General features: G+C 55.1%; 1 protein-coding gene across 2 annotated transcripts in view; it reads right to left on the bottom strand.

Moving 5' to 3' along the window:
• Positions 1–1,231: 1,231 nt before the first annotated feature.
• WNT5B (Wnt family member 5B) overlaps positions 1,232–21,602 on the bottom strand; it is a 92,687-nt gene continuing 72,316 nt past the window's right edge. Inside the window, exons 1-5 of one of the 2 annotated variants that reach the window (XM_059935029.1) lie at positions 19,456–19,499; positions 16,474–16,626; positions 15,170–15,417; positions 10,419–10,711; positions 1,232–5,655 (exon numbers count right to left, since the gene is read on the bottom strand). In XM_059935029.1, the coding sequence (XP_059791012.1) occupies positions 5,197–5,655; positions 10,419–10,711; positions 15,170–15,417; positions 16,474–16,559 (1,086 nt within the window). In that variant the 5' untranslated portion in view covers positions 16,560–16,626; positions 19,456–19,499 and the 3' untranslated portion in view covers positions 1,232–5,196. Of the gene's footprint in view, positions 5,656–10,418; positions 10,712–15,169; positions 15,418–16,473; positions 16,627–19,455; positions 19,500–21,602 lie in introns of those variants that run through there. The other variant, XM_059935028.1, reaches the window with a different exon arrangement.

The raw sequence follows: 21,602 nt of genomic DNA on the forward strand, positions 1-21,602 counted from the left end.
CAGAGCTGGGAACAAAAGAGATTTTTTAAAAGTCCTTCCTTTATGAAACTTCCCTTCTACTAAAAAGGTCTCTGGAAAACCAGTAAATCTAAGGGAGACGACAACGTCAAATCAGAGACTAGCCAAGGGGCTGGTTGACCCAACAGACAGAGCACAGCCCCCGGTCCTGGAAAGCATGCTAGAGGGCCAGGCCCCTTGAAACAATCACATCCCTTTTGGCTTTAAAATAAAATTGGTTTAAAGGATGCAGCTTTCTTTTTTATATATTTTTTAAAAGTATTTATTTATTTAGGCTGCACCGGGTCTTCATTGCAGCACACGGGATCTTTCTTTTAGTTGCAACACACGGGCTTATTAGTTGCAGCATGCGGGCTCTTAGTTGCGGCATGTGGGATCTAGTTCCCTGACCAGGGATCGAACCTGGGCCCCGTGCTTTGAGAGAGCAGAGTGTTATCCACTGTTCCACCAGGGAAGTCCCTAAAGCGTACAGCTTTCTATAGTGTCTTTTCTTTTACATCTTAGAGCAGCTGCTGCGGCCCCTTCTGATGGTTTGCTGACAGGGCCCACACTCGGGCCAGCTCTGTCTGTACTGCGGTTTCCTACCTGCTTTGGGCGTGGAAGCTTTAAGGCTATTTCCAGTTATCCTGGGGAGCAGTAGAAATACACCTAAGTGACAAGTTAAATTTGCAGATCATTTAAAAACGTAATTTCAGCCACCTCTTCTCCCACTCCGTTATTTATGAAAACTACTCAGGAAGCCCAAGTTAACTGATTTGGTTCTATCTTCTGTTGCCGCCTCGGGCAGAGCCGCAAATGGACAGAGCCGCAAATGGACAGAGCAAAGAGCAAAGGGCAGGCGGCAGGGGAGAAAGCAGAGTGTGGACAATCTACGTGAAAATCAACCGTGTGAAGGCTCTTCCACACACCGAACATCTGACCCTCATACCTGGGCCAAACCTTCTTACTTAGGGGCAAATTACCTGGCATTCTATGTAAAATCAGGAATTAAAGCACCTTTCCTTATTGTTTGGGTATAACTACAGTGCAGATTCTTACATAACAAAGGACTCACAATAATACTTAGCAACCACGGCTAGGGGGGCCCTTCTCAGCCCCCCAGCCTTCTTCCAGAGACGTGAAGCTTGTCCTCCCAACCAGAGGGCAGGGGTTTCCAATAAAGACAGACAATCCATGTTCTGCAGCGTCTCAGCCAGAAGTGGTGACAGTTACTTTTATTTATTTTTTTTACATATTCCATGTCTCCAGTGCCTCTCTAAGTCCCCTCCAAATTTAATGAAAGCGTTCATTCCTGTGTACTTGGTGGGCATGGGCGTGTACAAGCGCACACATACCCCTTGCACGTGCACGCACACACTGAGGTCCCAAAATACATGTGACCAGGGTCAGTGGGGTCTGGCAATGCGTCAGGGCCTGTTTTAAGATGGAAATGAGGACTTTTCCCACCTTCTTGGGACAGTGCGGCTCTCCTCCCAAGAAATGGGCTTCTTTCTTGATCAATCACTGGAGCTGTAAGATCACTGTCTCGTGGAGCAATTTCAACCACAGATGTCTTGCTATGGGCCCAGAGCTCCAGGGATAACAAAGCTTAAATAAAATAATATATATATATATATTTTTTGGCCGCGCAGCATGTGAGATCCTAGTTCCCCGACCAGGGATTGAACCCACGCCCGCTGCAGTGGAAGTGCAGAGTCCTAACCACTGGACCACCAGGGAAGTCCCTAAAATAATAATGATTTAAGGCAGGAAGCAGGGCAGAATTTCAGAGGAAATAACCAACTTGGGGATTTAATACAAGTAGCAAGTTTTGTTTCTCAGCTCAAAGGATGGAGCGTGGATGACAACGAAATGCATTCTCCAAACTAGGACTTCGAATTCAGTTCCTGAGACTCTGGTCACAAAGGTTCGTGAGTGGAGGCCTGGCCTCATCTTGACCCCAGCTGTGGCTGTCCTCCCACCCTCCCATCTACTTTAGGTGGAGGCAGTCAGGCATGCCTTTCTCCGAATTTCATCTTGAAGACAAGGTGAATGCCTGCAGACAGAGCTAATAACACCTTATTATATTCATAGTGGATCTGTAGGCTTCCCCCCAGTCCCGGGTGGAACATCCCAGGGCAGATCGGTTCTGCTCTGTGCCAGCATCTTTCCCCTCTCATCAAAAAGGCTCTCTGGGGAATTCCCTGGTGGTCCAGTGGTTAGGACTCGGTGCTTTCACTGCCAGGACCCAGGTTCAAGCCCTGGTCAGGGAACTAAGATCCCACAAGCTGCGTGGCACAGCCAAAAAAAGAAAAAAAAGAAAGGCTCCCCGGGATGGCTGCTTGGTCCAGGCATTTCATTAATTCAATTAGGCTACATGTTAATACATTTCAGGTGCCAGGGAATTCTGCACAGTGTTGCCAAGAGCACCAGGTTGGGAATTAGGGCCCAGCTGCCTGTCTCCCTGTGGGTCCTGGGCTAGCTCTCAATGACTGTAGGTCCAGTAGAGTCTCTGGACCACCAGCGCAGGGTTCCCTCAGGTCCTTGATGAGGGTGTGGACAGTGGTCCTAGCTCCACCCCAGACCAAGTGAATAAAAATTTCTGGTGTTGCAGGTCTAGGACTCTGCATTTTCACAGCACACTGAGGTTTAGGACCTGCTCATGATTTGGAGGTCCTTATCTGGACACACAGGAGCTGGGGGTCTGACTGCCACACTCTCTGCTCAAACAGTCTACGGTTCTGAGCAGAAGCTTTTTTTTTTTTTTTTTTGCTTCGCCGCACAAGCTTGTGGGATCTTAGTTCCCCGACCAGAGATCGAACCCTGGCCCCTGGCAGTGGAAGTTCGGGGTCCTAACCACTGGACCGCTGGGGAAGTGCCCAGAAGCTCAGTTTTCTAGGGCGGTCTCCATATTCTCCACCCACTTCCCACCGCCTCACCGGCCGCGTCACAGGCAGCTGCCAATTCTCCAGGATCCCACAAGCGTGTGACAATAACTCTAACTTCATCCCAACCCATTTTGAACATTAAATAATCCCGAGACCTGGTTGTCAGCAGCTGCAACAATCACATGGGTGTCTGAACATACAACCTTCTCCCCAGTTGGAAGGAAAACATTGACTATTCGCCCATTCCCTTGCCAGGACTCTGCAGGAATAAGCTCAGCATGACAGGGGTGACCCGTCTCCCTTTGTGAACATGGGGCCACTTTTTGGGATTGTGGGCAAGTCACTCCCAACTAACTTTCTGAAGTGTCTGAGGATGAACTGGGTCTCAACTCTTAAACACTTTGAGCACCTGATACAAGGTAACTCTCGGGGTCTGTGGACCAGTGATGTAGGCAAGGGCAATGAAGCCAGACAGTGTTTCAAAACCCTGACCGTCACGGTTGATTTGGGTGACTGGTTGGTTTATTTGGTTAAATGCCAGCGATTGAAGCCAAGGACGTGCTTTTGATCTTTTGTGGGCCAGTTGGTTTAAACACTTTCTCTCATGGACCATTCCTCTTGAAAATGTTGACCAATCTGGGTAACCGTGCGAGGAACAGTTACAGGGAACATAGCCCTACGTCGGACGTTCCTCGGTGTCAGGTCAGGAGGTTCTTCTTTAGGTACTAAAGACACAGCAGGATATGGGACCATGGATACCCTCAGGCAGAATCTCTTTTACACTGTTCTGCAGCATCATTTGCTCATTATAACCAAGTTAATTCCGTAATCCCATCACTTCCCCAGAAACAAATTTTTCTAACATAAAACTGGTGTCTTTTGTGGCTTCTGGCTCGCTGGACAGCCTGTCTCAGTGTCTCTCCCAGAAACTCCCGCCTTTTCTAGGGTGCCTGAGCTCTGCCTTATTCTCTCCTGTCCCAGATACTCCAAAACTGAAGCTCTGGCCCCCAAACCGGACATGGCAACACGGAGAAGCCAGCAGAGGGCATCCCCAACGCCTGTGGTCACCAAGAGCCCAGGAGGACTGGTGGGAGGTAAAATGGGGAAGACGGGGAGGAGGAGGTAAATGTGAGGTTTAACCCTAACTCTCTGAATTCTGTTCAGGGCAGTGATATTAACGGCCATCATTTAACTCTGTGCTGCCCTTGGGGAGAAGGCGTGCACGCACGCGTCACCTTATGAATTCTCACGATGTCCCCCTGTCCCTGTAACACCAGACTAGGGCTCTGAAACGTCTCCATTCTCTTGCCCTCTTCCGTGCGTGCACCGTGTAGCAGGGTTCCAAGGATCAGATCGAAAATAAAAGGACCCATGAAACATAACCGTGTGTCCAAGTAAGGAAAGAGAAAGTTCAGTGGAGGGTGTTTAATGTCAGAGGGAAACTACATCTGGGGCACAGGAGAAGAGCCCGCAACAGGCCGGCCGAGCAGGGCCGCGCCTGCCCCAGCTTCCCGCAGCGGGGCGGGCCGGCAGCAGCCTCAGAGCGTCCGCTCCCTGCGCCGGAGCACAGGAGCACGGTGCCATCCGCCCTCGCCAGTCACCACCTGGCTTTCTGCAGCTCGGGCACAGAGAGGCCATGTCCTTCCTGACACGTCAGGTCAAACGACCCCTCCCTCCTGGTGCAGGAGCCAGCGAATCGCGGAGGAAAAGCAGTTCTCGCTGGAAAGGCAGGACCCGGAGTCTGGGGAAGGGCTGTCCCCCTGTGGTCCCCAGAGACGGCGTGGGGCCGGTCCTCTTTCCTGTAACTGTGGATTCTGCAAGTACGCACACGGACGAAAGTGCAAGGAGGCACTGGGCCTCTCATGGAACCGGCCGGTGTCCTGGACGAGACCCAGAAGATGCCAGGCGTGAGGCTGGGTTCCCGCCACTCCACGGGGCCGCCCGGCCCAGAGGCCAGGGTCGCAGGGCAGTCGCCCACCCAGCAAAGACTCCAGACATCATCAAGTTCCCCCTCCAAGCACCACCTCTGTCCTCAAGGCCGCGGTGGGAAGACAGGGAACAGTCCCAAGTCCCTACCTCTTGAGAGGCCCCACCAGAGGCGGGGACAGAGCCCACTGGGAGCAGAGAACCAGCAAAATCCAATCCTCCAAGATTTCCAGCGTCTCTTAAATAGGCTTTTCCTTTCCGTTTTCTTCCTTCAGTTATTTACCATCCATCCTTTTCTTTATACAAATATAAAATAGATTTATATAGATTTATATCCTATAGACTCCGTGCGGCAGCGCGGAGGAGCACCGGCGAGCGGCCCTGGCTACTTGCAGACGAACTGGTCCACGACCTGCGTGCACTTCTTGCAGCGGACGAAGCAGCACCAGTGGAACTTGCAGTGGCAGCGCTCGGTCTGCACGCTCTTGAACTGGTCGTAGCCGCGGCCGCAGCACATGAGCGCGCAGCCGTCCAGGCCCTCGGACGTCTTGTTGCACAGGCGGCCCTGTGTGCCCAACGAGCCCGTGCTCTGGTCGCGCAGGCAGTAGTCCGGGCTGGGGTCCACGTAGACCAGGTCCTCGGGGGTGGGCTGCTCGAAGCGCCTGTTGACCAGCTCCAGCTTGCCCCGCCGGCTGATGCGCATGGCAGCCGCGCTGTCGTACTTCTCCTTCAGCTGGTCCCCCACCTTGCGGAACTCCGCCAGCTGCAGCCAGCAGGTCTTGAGGCTGCAGGACCCCGAGACGCCGTGGCATTTGCAGGCCACGTCTGCCGTCTTATACACAGCCTGCGGGGAGAGGGGGAGGAGAGAGAAGGAGATGAGAAGGAGCATCCCTGACGGAAGACGCCCGGAGGCCGGCGAGGGCGAGCGCAAGCGCAGGAGAGGGCGGGCGCGGTGCGAGGGCGGAGGGGCGGTTTTCCAACCGTGTCCAAAGGTCTTTCCAGGTTGAAAGTGGATAAAAGGAACAGCACATAGAAAACTTCTGGGGAGGTGACGGCCATGTCTGAGTCACTAGCAGGATGGCACACTTGCCCTTTTTGTTACCCATTTATTATCACTTGAAATTTGTCACGAGAAATGCGTCATCGTTACCAGCAGGAAAAAAAAAAAAAAAGGCTATTTCTATCTTGATCAAAGTCTCAAACAAATAAAAACCAGCAACATGAGTCTAGATTTTACACGATACGGAACCCAGTCCAGACAAAAGAATCGGCCGTACCGGGAGCCTGTAACAGAGACCGCTGGCACGGCCCTGGCTAGCCGAAAGCTACCCCCAATCCTGTCAAGTCCCCTAAGAATTAAACGGTCCCTTCTTCTGTGTTAACAGTTGGTCACTAGCTCCGCAGAGCCGTCGGAGCCTCACCATAAACCACAGCACATTTGTGACAAGACACCCCCTGGGAGTGGCTGTGAGGCAGGGGAGGGGCAGGCCCTCTGCGATGGGAGAGCAGACCAGTGGGTCCCTCTTAGGGCGGATGTCTTGGAAAACAAATCCACCCAGAAGTCACTGAACCACAAAAATGGGAGGGGACCTGAACGTGGGCTACCCCAAATCCAAATGGAAAAGCAACAGCAGACCAGAAAGCTGCTTACAAAGTGCCTTTCAGCGAAAGCATACGGATGCATTGTGTCAACTAGCCCTGGCAGCCGGCCCAGAAGTGCAGATGGCAGGATAAAGATGCAGGTCCGCCGCCCAACATTTTCTTCTGCCACAGCTATTGTCACCGACGCAGGCAGGACTCATTTGTCAAGGGTTTCTCTCGGCTTTCTTTTCAAGAGTCCCCAGATTGTGTCTTTATTCAGCACTGCGGCCGGGACCACTGCAGGTGCAAGAGGGAGCTTCAGCTGCATCAGCTCACATTACTCCTGTCCAAACTCTTCCTGATTTTTTTCTGGTACAGAACTATTCCCACTATTTTAGGGTGGAGAAACTGTCGCTCTACATGAGGCTCGATAAACTGTGCAAGGGCCACCCAGGAAGGATTGCTCACCAAACTTGGGGCTTAAAAAAGGATTAGGGTGGAGAAGTCAGGCAGCCCCCTCCCCAAGGTTAAAGGCACCAGCACTTGGCTGGCAGCTCCAGGCCGAAGGCAGAAAGGAACTGACACCCCATTCCGACAGGGACTTCAAAGACGGGGCCCGCAATCTTCCTCTGGCGCAAATCCCCCGGGTCTGAGCTGGAGCCTGACATTCCTTGGAAATGGTCCTCGGTTTAGAGAGGGATGTCAGGCAGCTGGCGCTGTTAGAAGAAGAGGAAACATTAAGGGCCTAAAACTGTGTACCCGACACTGAGTGACTGGGGGTGAGGGGCGGATAAGCATCTCCAACGGGGAGCAAACACTTCAGGAGATTTGGGAGGGACAGGAATTTTAGTAAAACAAATCCGGAAGGGAGAGCGTCACTGACCCTCACTATTTAGACGTCCATTCTACCTTCTTCTAGGAAGAAAGACACCATAGAGACGGTACTGTTTGTATTTTAAATATTTTACTGTTGCTAATATATAGACGCTCCTCTTGCAAGAGAAGGAGGTTGGTAATTTTGGCCCTTGCTGCGAACCGAGAAAGCAAGAGAATGTTTTAAAATTTTTCTTAGGTCTACATCTCGCCCCCTGGCAGAGCCCCCTGGCCCCTCTTCCGCATCTAACGGTGTGACAGAGCTTGGTCACTGGCAGGAATGTCACAAGGACGAGGCAGCTTTCATCTGGAAAATGCTCAGAGGCCCTTGAGTGACAAGGCAGTATCAACCCACCGCCCCTGGCTGCAGTATTGTAAAACAAGGTCATTAGAGGCTCTCAAAGGCCAAGAGAAATTTCTTGCAAAGTATGCCCAAGATTTACTCTGTGGTCAAGATGTCAGATCCTAGATATCCTACCCTTTAAAAAGATCTGGTTGTAAAATACCGGTCCAGGGGCATTTTCAATCCCGGCCACCGCTTAGTCCTTCCTGAGGAAGGTTCTGTGTAGGTGTGAGGAGGTGGGAGGTGATTGATGGCGAGGCCTGCTCCTTGGAGGGGGGATAAGACGTAGAGAGGGACAGAGATTCCCCACCTGGAGCAGATGGAGGCCGGGGAGAGATAAAGGGCTGTGCAGAGGTGAGGAGACTGCAGGGAGGAGACAGAGGAAGCCGGGGAGCGGGTAGGACAGGCTGATGGAAGGCGCAGCCGAGATAAGGGCTGGAAAAAGCAAACAAACAATTAAGGGTGAAGAAATGAGGAGCCAGCAGAAGTGGGGCCCGGATGAGGATGAGCGCCTGGTCACCTCCGCATCTGCCCCGGGGCCCCAAGCACGGCTCCGAGCAGAGACAGGGAAGCCTTCCTGAATTTGACCTCTTGCTAGGAGGCCACGGGGAATTTTCCCTGCACTGTCACGTGCACACCGCCCCCGCCCCCAACCAAGAGCACAGCAGAGGTCCCAGGGCACCCCGGTCCTCAGGAGCTGGAGGAAGGAAAGTCTAACACCTCAGCCAAGTCCGCAAGGCTCCACTGCGCCTCAGATGCAGAGACGGCCGGCCACGGGGGATGGGAAAGATTGTGGGAGTACGTGGTATTTGAAGTGGGATCTCGAAAAATGGGTAGAATTTGGGCGTTCAGGAGATAAAGTGAAGACCTTAACCTTTTTCTTAAAAATCAGTCTTTCACGGTTAGACTCCCAAAGACTGGCAAACAGGAAGTCGTGGGAGACTGAGGCAGCTCCACAGATGCCCTCAGAGCAGAAGAGTTCTGGTCTCACCACCCGGATTTATAGCACAATAGCCACGGATCAGAGCGACGGCCCGAACTCCTGACACGCCACAGCTGAACACCCATATCTGGCTAAACAAAACTAGCCTCTGGACGTGGACTCCGCAAGGAAGGTGCTGGGCAATGACCAGTTCTAATTCTGACTTGATGTCACGCTAGTGATGGCGCTAGGTTTACACACGGGTACCATGTTCTACCAGCACCACAGGATGCTAAGTCATAGAAAAGGCATTTCCAATCCCCTTTGTTTGATATGTGCTCCTACGAAACGAGTTAATTTTTTTAAAAATTAATATATTAACACTTTTTAGAAGTATATCCATATCCTGTTACTGAATCACCAATGAACCAACATTAAATTTCTGAATTTATTTCTCCTCCAGAAACTGCTGCTCCTGTTTTTTCGTTAGATCATCTTTGGCTTCACTAAGTACCTTGCTGGGCCCTGAGCCCGGGCTTGACACAGACCTGAGTGTGGACAGCTCTCCCAGAGAGAGGTCTGTGTAGTCTCCTGAGAGGTCCATGGCCCCGGCCCTTCGCCAGGAGGGCCTCCTGCCACCCAGCACTCGGGCCTCAGACCTCTCTCCAGGGAGATGTGGACGCACATCCACAATGGACGCCTGAAGAGTGGAAGACAGAGCTGGCTGAGCGAGGCCTCCAGTCGGTAGCAGAGGCAGACCCCGTCGGGGCAGACCCTGCTCAGGAGAGAGGAGCAGGCCGTGTGCTGAGACATGGGGGCTTCCTGAGCAGGTGCTGGCAGATGACGCCTGAGCTCTCCAGCACCCGTGCAGGAAGCCCAGAGCCCTGGCCCAGGTGTGCTCTGCACAAACAATAAACCCAGTTCTCCCCAAACCTACATTTTAGTCTCCACTGAAATTGAGGCTCAGAAGACCCTCGCCTCTTACATGAGATTGATGAGACTGGGCCTTCAAAGGATGGTTGCCTTCCACACTTCCACTTAGGTTAAAGCACCCAAGTGTGTTTGCCATCAGTACTGAAGTGTGCTTTTGGACTGGGTCTCGGGATATGCATGATGGCAGCCCTGAAAAGTCAGCTCTGCTTTACGTGAGCCTCTAACAAACCATAAACCCTAGACGAGGTCTGATGGCCGAAACTTCCAATCATCCTAGCTGTTCAAATGACACAGGAGGGGCAGCGAAGACAAGAGGTGTCTGGGATTCTGATGATGAGACTGCACCTAAGTCCTACAGGCACGGATGTCCTGTGGAGAAACAGATAAGCCTAAAAGAGTGACAACTGCGTGTGTCTCATGGGAAATGGAGCCTTTGGAAATCAAGGATGAGCTCCACAGTGTGGGGATCTAGGTCAGCATCCTAAGAATCTCTGTGGTCAGACTTACCCCCCTTCCTGGACCAGCTGCCATCACGCAGCAGAGCCCAGGAACAGCCGATGGTCTAGGTGTGTGCGTGGGCGGGGCCCTCTGTCCATGTGTGTGCGTGGGCGGGGCCCTCTGTCCAGGTGTGTGTGTGGGCGGGGCCCTCTGTCCAGGTGTGTGTGTGGGTGGGGCCCTCTGTCCGGGTATGTGTGGGGGGTGGGGCCCTCTGTCCAGGTGTGTGTGTGTGGGGGGCCCCCTGTCTAGGTGTGTGTGGGGCGGGGCCGCCTGTCCAGGTGTTTGTGGGGCAGGGCCCCCTGTCCAGGTGTGTGTGTGGGGCAGGGCCCTCTGACCAGGTGTGTGTGTGGGCGGGGCCCCCTGTCCAGCTGTGTGTGTGGGCGGGGCCCCCTGTCCAGCTGTGTGTGTGTGTGGGCGGGGCCCGCCGTCCAGGTGCGCGTGGGGCGGGGTCGCTTACCCTCCGGCCGGCCTCGTTGTTCTGCAAGTTCATGAGCACGCGGCCCTGCTCCTCCGAGCCCTTGGCGAAGTTCTTCTCGCGCTCGCGGGCGTCCACGAACTCCTTGGCGAAGCGGTAGCCGTAGTCGACGTTGTCGCCGCAGCCGCCCCACAGCCAGTCCCGGGGCAGGTCCTTGGGCCGCGCGGCCCGGCTGCAGCCGCACGTGGAAAGCTCCCCCTCGCGGCAGGCGCGGCTGATGGCGTTGACCACCCCGGCCGCGCTCACGGCGTAGGTGAAGGCCGTCTCCCGGCTGCCTGCGGGTGGACGGGAGCCGGGTGAGGCCCCTGCCCCCTGCCGCCCCGCCAGCCCGCACGCCGGGAGGGGGCACCTCTCCCTGCCGAGGCCCCCGGGGTTAGAAAGCGCCCTGGACCAGGAACCGAAGTTGACTCGTCTGCCCGTGAGTCCCTTCAGCCCCGGCCTGCACCTCGTCCCTTCCGGAGAGGTTTCCCCGGCTGTGCCTTCCTAGGAGGCTGGCCTGAGCGGACGGGAGGGGGGCCTGGAGGCATTGGTGGACCAGGTGGGACGGCCGGAACGAGACCGGGCACGAATCATGGGACCCACAGTGCAGCTCTATCCTGGCAAACACCGCTCCCTCACAGGTCTGTTTCTCACCCTCCACGAGTCACACATCTGTCTTTTTACGCCTGCATTATCTAGCTGGACAGCGGCCGAGACCAGGAGTAGAAATGAACTAGGATGACAACATCCAGAACCGTCTGAGCCGTTTCCCTCTGTCCCCCGAGGTCCACACTGCCGCCCAACCCGATGGTACTGGGGCACCACCTCCACGGACACTCAGCACGGTCTTTCTAAATATCCAGATCATTTCCTGTAAAAAATCCAAACCGTGTACTTTATTGCTATAGTGAACCGCTTAAGAACCCATATGATGGATGTTCTACTTCAATAAAAACGTTGATAAAAAATAACACCCAGCCACCAGGGACATGCAAATCAAAATCACGAGACATCACTTCACACCCACGAGGATGGCTATAATCAAAAAGGCAACTAATGACAAGTTGATGAGGATATGGAAAAACCGGAACCCTCATGTGTTGCTGGTGGGAATGTTTTAAGGCACAGCTGCTTTGGAAAACAGTCTGGCAGCTCCTCAAAAGGTTAAATGTAGAACTACCATATGACCCAGGAATTCCACTCCTAAGAATATATCCAAGATAAATGAAAACATATGTCCACAGAAAAACTAGTACGTGAATGTTCGTTGCAGCATTATTCATAATACCCCAAAAGTGGAAACAACTCATATTGTCCATCAGCGAATGAATGGGTGAACAAAAGGTGGCATTATCCACGCAATGGAATGTTATTCAGCCATAAAAAGTAATGAAGTGCTGCGGACAGGATACAACATGGTTGAACCTTGAGTTATTATGGTAAGTGAGCCACTTGGCATTTTGTATCTGTATTGAACAGACACAAAAGGCCATGTATTGTATGATCCCATTTATATGAAATGTCCACAATATGAAAATTCATAGAGACAGAAAGATTAGTGCTGTCTAGGGTCTGGGGAAGAGGGAGAAGAGGTGGAGAGTGACCACTTGTGGGTACGCAGTGTCTTTATAGGGCTGTGAAAATGTCCTGAGATTAGAGGGTGGTGATGGTTGCACAATCTGGTGAATGCACACTGAACTGTACACTTCAAAATGCTGAATTGTACCATACGTGAATTACATTCAGTAAAGCTGTTATGAGAAATGAAAAATAATACTCGTATGGACTCAGGTATGGAGGGAGGGGAGGCGTTCTTAGCAGGGAACTGAGATTCGGTCCTGATCTCAGCGATTAAACCAGGCAGGATCTTCTGCTCCGCACGCCACCCCCTCTTCTGAGCCTCCAAGGTCAGGGGTAGCCATCCCACGATCCTGTCTTGGCAGGTGGTGAGGAAGGCAGTGTGCAGTCACTGCACCTGGCCCTACTTCTGGATGGTCTAGGCACAACACAGTGAAGTTTGCAACCAGGACAGACAGGGCAAGTCAGTTTTTCTCCAGTAACCAGGGGTCAGCTTCTGGTCAGGTGTGGAGCAGGAGAGGCCCCAGGAGAAACCAGGTGATGTGGGAAGCCACGCTCATGATTCAGCCCTCGGGACTGATGTTCGGGCCAGTGTGAACCACAGCCAGAGACAGGATCTATGGGTCTAGGGTGTTAGACTATGCGAGCTCCCAGGACGGTAAGATGGCCAAGGGGTCTTAGGGAGGAGGGCCTGGGCACCCCTTTGAAGGAGTCATGCCTGAGAAGTCTCCCTAAAACAGTTCCGCAACCCCCAACCTGGCATCCAGGGACAGGGAGGAGAGCCTGAAGCTGGGCCCGGATCTACACTCCATCCGCGGTGAGCATTGCTTTTACAACATGCCTTGGAGAATCGGGTTGGGTTCCCAAGGCCACCCACTCCATCTTTTTAAAATGACTCTAATCACCAGAATGTTCTTTCTTAGAGTAAGCTGAAAGATGCCTCCCTATAACTTCCCTCTTCTGGAGCTAATCCCTCTTCCATTTGACAGCCCTTCAGGATTTGAAAACAACGAATATGCCTTTTATGTTTTCTCTTTTCCAAGCTACATATGTCTGATTTCTTCCACCACCGTTCTTTAGCAAACACGCTTTGCAGAGCTGAGTCACCCCTCTCAGAATTGCCTTTTAAAATGACGTTCCTGCAGCTGAGCGTAATCCTGCAGACGTCAGGGCTCTGAGGGTCCAGTCCACCAGGTAGTTGGATCCCGGTCTGTCCCGGTGAATCCCCTCAGGATCTCCCGTGGTCACTCTGTCTCCTTTGGTTGGGGGCATCATTCGGGCCCTGAGTGCAGGCAGCTCTGCCTTCCTGGGGCAGCACGTGGGCCTCAGGGAAGCCTAAGGACAGACCTCGTGCTGCTCTCAGCAGCAGAGAACTGGGGGCGTCTCTATATGTGAAACAATACAGAGAGGACAAAGGCTGATAAACCAGCAGCCAGGGAGCTCCTGAGAGGTCGTGCATCTTCCCGGGACACAGAGACAGCAGGACAATAGCTACCCGTAGGAGCCTCCCACCTCCCTGGCCTCCCTGGCCTCCCTGGCCTCCAGGCGAGGGGCCTGGTGCCCTCCAGGCCGCTCTGCTGCCCTCTGGTGGTGGACTCTTGCAGTGGCTCAAAGGAAGGCGTCTCAGAAGCCACCGGCCAGACACAGGGAGAGGACTCGCCGCCAGAATGCCTGGGCCCAGCGGGAGGCGGGAGGACAGCTTCCCAGGCAGCATAAGCCTGCAGGGAAGCTGCAAAAGGGGACGGTGAGAATAAGGCAAACAGAGGGGTTCCATCTGTAACAGAATAGGGCAGAGACTGGTAGCGTCTGCTTTCACTGGTCACTCCACCACGCAGACCTGCACCCCACGGAGTTTCTATTCCAGACACGCCTTCTTCCCTAAAGCAAAGCCGCGCTTTTGGGCCTTCACGCAACAAAATTACATGAAAAGGATCTGGCCAACGTCAGGCATTCACTAGGTCCCAAAGAAATATTAGTTCCCTGACAGTGATTAGGGGATGCCTCTCTCTGCACCCGGGCCATCCTAGTTCCCTCACCTGAAACCCAGCAGGCAGGGAGAGTGGCTAACCAAGACCCTCACCAGGAAGAAGGGATGGACACTAAGCGCATTTGAGAAGAACTGATCAACTATGAATGAATCCCATTTGACCCCCAGGCCTATTGTTTTGGGAAAGTTGCCCAGCAGGACTGTTGCAGGAACTCATGAGCATTCCTTTCAAGGACCTTGAGTTGATGCTGAAGGAAGAAGAGAAAGCAAGGTTCAAAGTGTAATTTCCCTGGACCTCACTTCTCAATGTGGGGCAGGGAGGGAGGGGAAAGGGGTCAGGAGAGGGCGGGGCCTTCGCAAAAGAGGCGCAGAATCCCTAACTCCCCTGGTCCCGGCCTGCTAGAAACCGCAGCCTCAGGGAACTCCAGAATGTTGCCTTTGGGGGGAAGCTGTTGGGGGAGAATGTGAGCCGGGACGTGGTGCTCTAACACCTTCCTTTTATGGCCCTGGGGATAAGAACCAGTAGAATAGGGCCGGATTTCTCGATTTCTTGCCAGGGAGGGGAGGACTGCATTTCAAAAGGACCTAAAACAATTAGACCCCAGATCACACCTCCATCTAAGCAATAGGGTAGCCAAAGAATCCTCGGCCAGGGGTGGGAGAGGGGACAGGACAGGAATCCAGGCAGGGGTGGCCCTCTCATCTTCCTCCTTCAGTCTGCCCCTCCCCGCCCTCACTTTCACACACATCCCCTTTCAAATGAAAAAGCCGGGACTGGATCTAGGTCGGGTTAATGACAGCCATCACCAATTTGGCCCAAAGTTTCTCTCTCTCTCAGTGTCCAAGTGGAAGAGGCGAAACTCTCCGGACACTCAGGGCTGCAATTTTCAGCTCTCTGCCCACAGCTCTAGAGGAGGCCCTGGAGCTGAGACAGGGGTCAGTCTGGGTGGGTGGGCTTCCCGATCCGCTCGAACTCAGCTTAGACCCCCGCCCCCTGCCCAGAGGGAGCGCCTCTAGGCTGCCTGCTCGGGGCCGAGCGGAAAGCAGAGGGCCAGCTGACCCCGGGGCTGGGCGCCAGCACGCCACCCGAGACCACCCCCTTGCACGCCGGTCCCCGTGGAGGCCTGGCTCCCAGGCCGGGAAGCACAGCTGCTCCAGCCCCACCCCCCCCCCCCCACCCCCCGCTCACCTATCTGCATGACTCTCCCGAAGACGGAGGCATCGTCCACGGTGCTGCAGTTCCAGCGCCGCTGCCGGAACTGGTGCTGGCATTCCCTGATGCCCGTCCTGGCCCCCTCGCCTATGTAGGCCATGTGCTCCTGGTACAGCTGGCACAGCTTCCGCTGGCCGGCGGAGAGCCCGGGGAGCTGGCTGCACACGGGCTGCGCCCCGATGATGAACATCTCAGGCCTCTGCACCGGGTTCAGAGCCAAAGACCTGCAGCAAGGGGGCCGGGAGTGAGCGCGGCCCAGGGGCAGCGGCAGGCCTCGCACCTGACCCCCTCCCAGGGGGGTTTTCCGCGGGCAGGCCCTGAGCCGGGGGCTTGGGAAGGAAAGTCACCCAAAACCGAGTTCCTGCCTTCAAAGGGAAACTGAGGCACGAACGCAGGCGACGCGTGAGAGGTCGAATGCCCGAGACCACCTTGGGCATCTGGATCCACAGTGACCAGACAGGGAGGAGCGCTCAGAGCTGGGAGAAGGGTTCGGGGGGGATGGCCGGAGTGGTCTGCAGGGTGGGCGTGCTGTGCGTGTGGCCGCTTCTCTGCAGGAGGAGCGGTGAGGCCACTGCGGCCCAAGGGCAGGATGTGTGCGGAAAGCAGTCCGTTCCTTTCAAGAGAATTCCCCTTAGGCCCTTAAAATCGAAACCAGTTTACATACATGGCCATATATTCTAGAAGTCTGCACTTCCTTCTCCGCCACACGGCCCCTGCCCTTGCCCTGTAGGGCTCTCCTGCTCATCTAGCAGATATAATAAGGTGCTAAGTCACAGCAGAAGGCCGTGGTTTTGCCATCTGAGCAAAACTGAGAGCAGAGCACAGGCCATGCCAAACAGGGGGCGGGGGGCATGCCTGCCATCCCCCTGTCCACCCGGCGGTGACAGTAATCTTAACAACACAAAAGGAAGCCACCCACGCTCCTGCAAATCCCTCATCTGGCCTTCAGACTTAGAAACTGGGAATCCTACTCTCCTTGCCCTCGCCAGCAGGAAAAAAAAAAAAAAATCAATATTCGTATTGATCCGATAGCAACAAAAGAGCTATTTCTAACAACCCATGGAGATGGAGGAGGTCCAGGGAAAGGGGATTTGGACAGGATCAGAGAAAAAGCCAAATGAACTAATCCTTCCTCCTCAGGGAACCTTTACATAGCTCTGGGGGCTTGAGAGAGAAAGAGCAGTCCCCGTTCTCCTGGGGTTGCTGAAAAGGGAATGGCCCCTTCTCCCCTCTTCTATGGCCCAGGGGGCCAGGCTGGGAGGGCTTCAGCCCGCACTCACCACCAGGAGCTGGCCGCGGCCCGAAGCGGGGCCCAGCAGGCGAACAGCGCAGCAGCAGCAGCGAGCAGGGCAGGCGGGCTGGGCATGGTCCGCCTGCGCCCCCCCAGGGCCCGGGGAAGACCCCGGGGACCGATGGCTTCCGAGACGGGCTCCCTGGAGAGAAGAGACCAAAGGGGGCAGTCAGTGTGCGACGCAGACCAGGGGGACCAGGAGGGCCTGCTTCCCGGGGAAGGTCCATCTCTCCCCAGCCTCCCGTCCCACCCTCCCCTTCTCACCCTGGGGGTCGCTCCAGCCTGGGGAGCCCTGCTCGGGACCCGCTGCTTAAGGAAACAGGGGACTGAGAGACCAGGAAAGGGAGGAAAGCAAGGCATTTGCAGAGCGGGGCCGCTCCGGGCGGCATTTAGGGAGATGCTTTGGCTGCTGCTACGCACACCTGCCCCCCTTCCAGAACGTCCAAAGAGACAGGACCATCCCGCCGGCTCCTCCCCGGGATGCATCCGTTGCGTGGAGCTAAAAACACCTGGCGAGTTGATTGCCGACAGCCAAACAGGAGCCTCCGCTCTCCATCCGCACCCTTCTCCCGCTGAACGCGTTTTCCAAATCCCAGCCCGAGCCCGCCAGGACAGACAGTAGGCGAACGGAGGGACTTTTCACTTTCTCGAGCCAGCTCCTCTGGGAAATGTAAAAGCCGCCCCCAGGCTGTGCCGGCGGTGTCCCCTCGGTGGCCCATGCCTCCTCTGTGCCCTCCAGGAGGGATGGGTTTGCCACCCTCGCATCAGACTGCCTGTTCCCAGAGAACAGCTCTCCCAGAGCCCCTGGAGACAGACGGACCCTGGAGCAAGCCTCTGGCAACGCAATCCCACCTCCTCTCCTCCCTGAGCCCCCATCCAGGGCGTGACCACACCCCCAGGGCCCCTCAGCACCCCACCTCAACGAAACACCCGCTCCCACGCTCCGAGACCACCCCCATCTCACCGAGCAGCACAGGGCCTCCTGGCTCTCCGGGAGGGGCTCTGGGTCATCAGCCTGGGAGATATCTCTGTCCCGGGGCCACCAGGAGAGGAAGGTGGCCGAGCAGGGCCCGGGGGAGCTGGGGCACAGCTGTCCCCACCCCCTCCGGGCTTTTCTTCGGGAGGTCTCCGTCGGGGCGGGGGCACCCGCGGGCAGGTGTGTCGGGCTGGTGGGGGGCAGATCAAAGCCCCTTTGTCATGCAGAGCCAGCTCGGAAATGATCTGGCCTGGCGGCCGCCGGCACCTCCCCACACCCTGCTTTCCTAACAGACCTCGCCTCCTCTGAAGAGGCCCTCCCCCCCATAAATCCTCCCCGTCCCCCAGGGCAGGAGCTCTGTGAATGCACCGACAGGGCCCAGAGATGGAGCAGAGATAGGGCTGGCACCAGAAGCTAATGGCTTTATGGAGGGGAGGGGACCAGGGCCAGAGTGGGAGGACAGGAGAGAAGCTTCAAAGCGCTTCCTTGTGCAAACACCCTCCACCCCACCACCGGCCCTTCTCGGGGACTGGAGGGCCGGGGCCACTCCCTGTGGTCCCCTCCCTCCCCACACCCGCGCCCCGCCGGTCCATCCCCACCACTGCGGAGCTGATTCCTCTCTCCCAACAGGTGCCCCTTCTCATCCCCAGGCCCCTCTCTCTCATTTCTGTCCCACCCTCTCATCGGGCTCCTGTGAAGCCTCTCCTGCAAGTCCCAGGTTGACCGGAGGCCACGCTGGGCCCGTTTCCGAGGACAGGAGTCAGAGCGGCTCTGACCGCCCAGCTCCAGCACAGGCGCTAAGGCCGAACTTCCCCAAGCCGCTAATCCCGCCCTCGTAAACATCCAAGGCGGGAATCACTCGGGCAGCTGTTGCTACCGCCCTGTGCTTTCCAGCAAACCCTAGGCTCATTAAAAAATATATGTTTTAAAAACTTGGAAAAGGAAAACAAAAGACCCTAGCACGTGTGGTGGCTTCCTTCTCTGCTTTCCAGATGTCTGGCACCTGAAATTGAACACTTGTCCCCAAAACACACACACAGCAGCCCTCAGGACCCGTTCTCTCCCACGGACAGACGTGACCCGCCCCCCCCCCCCCAGCGACTGGCCTCATTGGCATGGGCAGAATGGAAACGTCTTGCCCCACCCGGCTGGGGAGGAAGGAGGCTGTGAGGCCCACGGTTTGGCCGAACGAGCCAGCGGACAGGGCAGGATTAAGCAGGGGGGGTCCAGGGTCTCTCTCTGCGGGGCCAGGGGAGGATGCCACATTCTCAGTCAGGACCCCTCCTGAGGGCCAGAACGAGCTGGTCAGACATCTACTCTGCCCTCCGGCCGCATTATTTCATTCATTCAAAATAGTCGTTCGCCAAATGTGTCTTGGGGGCCTGGTATGTGCCAGAGACACAGCCATGAACAAATAAGTACGTAATATGTCAGGTCCAGTGAACCTCGAGGAAAAATCAAGGGGGGACAAGGATCCAGAATGAGGGTGATGGTTTACCCTGTTTTGGGTCCTTGGGGGGAGCATCCCCCAAACCACTGAGTGGCCAGGTGGGGTGCAGCCCTGCTGTACTCGGGCCCCTCTGCGCACGTCCAGGGTCCTTACTGAGACCACTTTACTGTCACAGCCAAAGGGGTGCATATTTGAATTGGGACTTTTCCAGCCACAAGTTTTCATTCCCTAAGAGGCCGTGTCCACCCCGAGCAGCCGACCGGGAGAGGGGCTTGGGGGCTGAGGCCGACGCAGCAGCCCCGCCCTCGAAGGGGCGTCTCCTTGCTGTCCACACACCAGAGCAGTGACGCCACAGAAAACCCCACCCGCGGGACAAGCGCCCGCCAAGATCACTGGCTGTTCACAAAACCACCCCTGGCTGCTCAGGACTGGCCTCCCCCAGAGCCTGAGGACTCAAGCAGCTTAGGTGTCCCCTAGGAAGTGATGTCACCTCCCACACCTGCCCCCTGGCCCCAGATGGGCCCCCTCCCCACCTGGAAACCTACCCAGAAAGAACAGCCTGCAGGGACCCTTTTCCAGGTTGCCACTGGCTACTTCTTACTCTGCGACCCAGCGAAGAGCTGCTGCCTTGTAATTCAAAGGTCATTTGCAATTTTGTTAACAGTCCTGGCACAGCAGGTAGACAAGCTCGGTCCCTGTGTGAACTCCCTCCGGCTGCTTGTCCAAGTGCTGCCCTTGGTCCCAGGAGCTCTGCGGGGGGTGGGGGGAGGGGTGGGGGGAAGGGAGGGGGTACCAGAGCTTCAGGCCTGTGCCTTCCCTCCCCTCCCCGCTATCCAACCCCCACCCCCCGCCACAACCCGGCCACTCCATTTCCACCTCTGTAGAGAAAGGCTCCTCATGGACCTCAGGACACCCGACGACACCTCCTGAGATGCAGGTGCCTTCATCCCCCTTCCCCTCTTTCCAGGAAGTGCTCTCTGCTGTCTAACCCACGGGGCTCCAACACCAGCTTTCCTGCAGCACTGACTGTGCATCATAATGTTTCCCCGGTTGAAAATTCACAGTGGCTCCCAGCCCTTGCGCCCCCGAAACTTCCCAACCTGGCCTCATTCTGCCCCCCAGCTCTTTGCCTGAAGTTCCCGCCACGGGGTCCCTATTCCAGTCTCCTCCTGCTCTGAGAACAAGCCCTGCTTCCCCGCCCAAGACCTCATCCTGATCCTCTGCCTCTCCGGCAATCAAACCTCAAACGACTTGCAAGTCCACCACCAAGGTTCACTTCCTCCGTAAAGCTGCCTTTGATTAATCCAATGCCAGGAGGCTCTTTCCCCTGACCTGGCGTTTCCTTAGCCCCTGGAGGATGGTGTCCAGCCTGCACCGCCAAGCCTGCACACGCTGCCTTGGAACTGTGTGTGTTCCTACTTCTCCGGTAGGTCCAGCGTTTGCTGAAGGTCGGATGCGCCCCCCTCCTTCTCCTGGGTGCCCCATCCTGCCTGCTGTACGTACACCTGTCAATAAACAGCTCCTGATTGATGACCAGTGACAATACCTAATACTAGTGAGCATTTATTAAACACCTTCTACATGCACTGAGCCAAATGTTTTACACCCATTTTCCTCATTTAACTGTCACTAAAATTCTACGGTACAGGCTATTTTTATCCTCAGTTTGAGCAGGGAAACCACAGGGAACTAAGGCATGGAGGGGCCCGGTAACTCGGTCCTACAGCGATTGAATGGGAGACCCTGGCTTGGAATCGAGACATTTCCCCTCTTCCCCAAATACATCACGTACCATCCCTGGCGCAAAGGCCTTCTCTGCTCTGCTTCCCTGCTTTTCACCACTGCCCTCTTACCAAGAGGAAGGCTGTCCGAGGACAACATCCTGATTTGTAGGAAATAGCCCCAAAAGCAATGTTTATAAAAAACAGGCTGATTACAAAGTGACTAGTATAAACACACACACACACACACACACACACACACACTCACACACACAGCCTTGTGGGTGAAAAAAAGCAGACTTTCCCCCAAACAGAATGATACATGGATTGAGAACAGGTCAGGCTGTTTAAAGCTGGAGAAATTAAAATAGAAAAATAGGATTTTTTTTAAACTTTTATTTGAAGGATAGTTGATGTATAAGAAATAGAATGATGGTTTTAAAGAGCTGGTGTTTATGTTGAGATGGGCGATCCCAACCAGGCTGAGAGATGAGGGTCGGGAGACAGACCCTGTGAGGTGTGAGAGGCGCAGAGGCGAGGAGCAGTGTGGTTATGGGAAGAAATGCAAGGTTCGGGGAGAATGTGGAAAGAAGTTTCAGATAGCTTGTAACAGGGACTGACCAAGGGACTGCGTCTTCGGGAGGAGAAGACCCTACACCGATGGTGGAAAACTGCATTGCCTTTCAACGAATACGGCTGCCATAGAGCTCTTTCTATTTTATGTATTTATTTTTAATTAATTAATTTTTTTTGGCCACCCCACACGGCGTGTGGGATCTTAGTTCCCTGACCAGGGATCAAACCTGTGCGCCCTGCAGTGGAAGCGTGGAGTTTTAACCACTGGACCGCCAGGGAAGTCCCAAAGGAGCTCTTTTTAAAACTCAAAATCGACCAGAGACTTCTCTGCTTTTTTAAGAAAGGCTCCCCGTCTTCTAAAGGATGAAGTCGGAGCTCCTCAACACATACGCGAG

Source organism: Balaenoptera ricei, chromosome 10 (genome assembly GCF_028023285.1).
Source record: "Balaenoptera ricei isolate mBalRic1 chromosome 10, mBalRic1.hap2, whole genome shotgun sequence".
NCBI lineage: Eukaryota > Metazoa > Chordata > Mammalia > Artiodactyla > Balaenopteridae > Balaenoptera > Balaenoptera ricei.